General features: G+C 37.6%; 1 protein-coding gene across 1 annotated transcript; it reads right to left on the reverse strand.

Annotated features, from left to right (window-relative positions):
- Positions 1-971: 971 nt before the first annotated feature.
- LOC110199247 (interferon omega-1-like) lies at positions 972-1534 on the reverse strand. The gene has a single exon (XM_020974007.2). It carries the CDS (start codon positions 1509-1511, stop codon positions 972-974), a length of 540 nt encoding a protein of 179 aa, XP_020829666.1. The 5' UTR covers positions 1512-1534.
- Between the last annotated feature and the right edge of the window lie 663 nt (positions 1535-2197).

A 2197-nucleotide genomic window follows, 5' to 3' on the forward strand; every position in this document is an offset into this window, starting at 1 on the left:
CTCCACAGGGCATGTTACTGGCCAGATTCCTTCCTTGAGGTCCACAGACCTTTTTTTCCTATCTCCCTCTGCTAAAGTGGGCTGTAAAGATTACTCATGGTGACTTTTTCTTAGATCTCTCCACCAAGATTTAGTCTGGTGTATTGTCTAGATCTGTTCGCAGGAGTTTGGGGTGGTGGTGGTGGATCTAACAATATTTCTTTTTTCTACTCTTCCAACTTAGCTTCCCTTTTAATCTATAACTCTTTGCAGTATTTATTAGTTGTTCCATGAATACTCATTAGTAAAACAGTCTGAAACTAAAGGCACATTAGTGAATTTTATGTTGAAAAAAAAATGACCTTAATCTTTTAACTTTTATTCCTTGTGATTCTCTATATCCCTTTTTTGGCAAAAAAAAATTCTTCCCTTGTCCATAGTTGCAAAAGGCATCTTTAATATATGAGCTCTTTTATCTATGGCTTATATCTATTTGGAGCTTATTGTAATATATTACGTGAGATGATGACCAAAGCCTAAAATTTCCCAGACTGCTTTCTAATACTTTTAAAATTCCAAATATACTAATAGATCTTATAAGTAGAACAGTTTATAACTAAAGGCACATCAAATAATATTTTATTAAAAAAGAATTTTAATATAAAAATATAACAATGAAGAATAGATAACACAAATATATAAATATATAAATATTTCCTTTGATAAAAATATTATACATGTGAATAGGATAAATAATATAAATAAATACAAATTATAAAACATCTAAGTAACTCAATTCTATTCAGAAATTTCTCTGGATTCTCCTCTTTCAATGTATGAATGTCAACTAATGTTGATTTAAAATTATTCAGGTGTATTTTTCCATTCTTTTTTGAGAAATGTCTTTTCCAATGGTTGACTGCTTGGTTTTATTTAGGAAATAGGAAATCAATCAAAGAGCTGATGTGTTCTGAGAGTCCATTTCTTCTTCTTTAGTTCCTGAGATTTCTTGCAAGTTTGCTTATGAACAGGAAGATCTTCCTGATCTCTACTCTCACAATCTCCCAGGCACAGTGGCTATACTCTTTACCTTGCAGGTACTGCCTTATTCCTTGGAAGTAGTTCTTCAGGGCCAGCCTGGGGTTCTCACTTCCTAAGGAAGACTCTTCCCATTCCACATCCTGTCCAAGACACCTCTCCAGCTGTTCCAGCTGCTGATGCAGTCCACTGAGCAGGTGCTTGAGCTGGGTCTGATTCCAAGTGGCAGGAGTGGCACTCAGGCTGAAGATGGTGAAGATCTGCTGGAGCATCTCATGAACAATGACTGTGCCGTTTTCCCTCTGGAGCATGGCTTCCTTTGGGAAGTTGAAGTTGGTCCTGTCCTTCCAACATGGCCCCAGAGAAAATGGGCTCATTTGGTGCAGAAGTGAGAAGTCTTCCAGAAGGCCCTGAGGCAGGTCACAGCCCAGGGAGCAGAGGGTGCTGGAGCAGAACAGCACCAAGGTAATTGGCAACAAGCTCCAGGAGGTCATGGTGACACTGAGGTTGGTTTGGGTTTGGCTGAGTTGGGAGATCAGTTATCTCAAGTTATCTAGCCTCAAGATCACTCTCTCTTAAATAATGCAGAGAGTAATTTTCGTTTCTTAGCATGGAATTTCCCTTCACTTTCTGCTTTCTTTTACATAGTTTCTACATTTGTTTTAGAAGATGCTATTAAAGTCCTTTCTTTTATATACTTGTAGAATGGAAATTAAATTTACCATTGGAAAGAGCTTTTATGAATGAAGCTTTTTTTTTTGTTTTGGTTTTTATTTAGGGACCCTGTTTCTTTCTTTGTTTCTTCCTTTTTCTTTCTTCCTTCCTAACTTCCTTTATTCCTTCGTTCCTTCTCTTGTCTCTCTCTCTCTCTCTCTCTCTCTCTCTCTCTCTCTCTCTCTCTCTCTCTCTCATCTTCCCCAGCACCTATGACCTTTCATTATGTATTTATTCCTATATATATATATTTGTGTCTTGCCTAGGCTCTTCCCTATGTCTGGTATGCTCTCCACCCTAACCTCTCCATCACTCTGTATTGTTTTGTGTATACTCTCCTATGTATACTTTATCTGATTTTGTTTGCCTTGGACTTGGACAAATGGGCTTGTTTGCTGTCTGCTATGTGCGTGTTCATTGGGGTATTTTAATGGGAGAGGGGTCAACCCTTGGATATAAAGCTTGG

Source organism: Phascolarctos cinereus, unplaced genomic scaffold, assembly GCF_003287225.1.
Source record: "Phascolarctos cinereus isolate Bilbo 61053 unplaced genomic scaffold, phaCin_HiC Scaffold_4;HRSCAF=312, whole genome shotgun sequence".
Lineage (NCBI taxonomy): Eukaryota > Metazoa > Chordata > Mammalia > Diprotodontia > Phascolarctidae > Phascolarctos > Phascolarctos cinereus.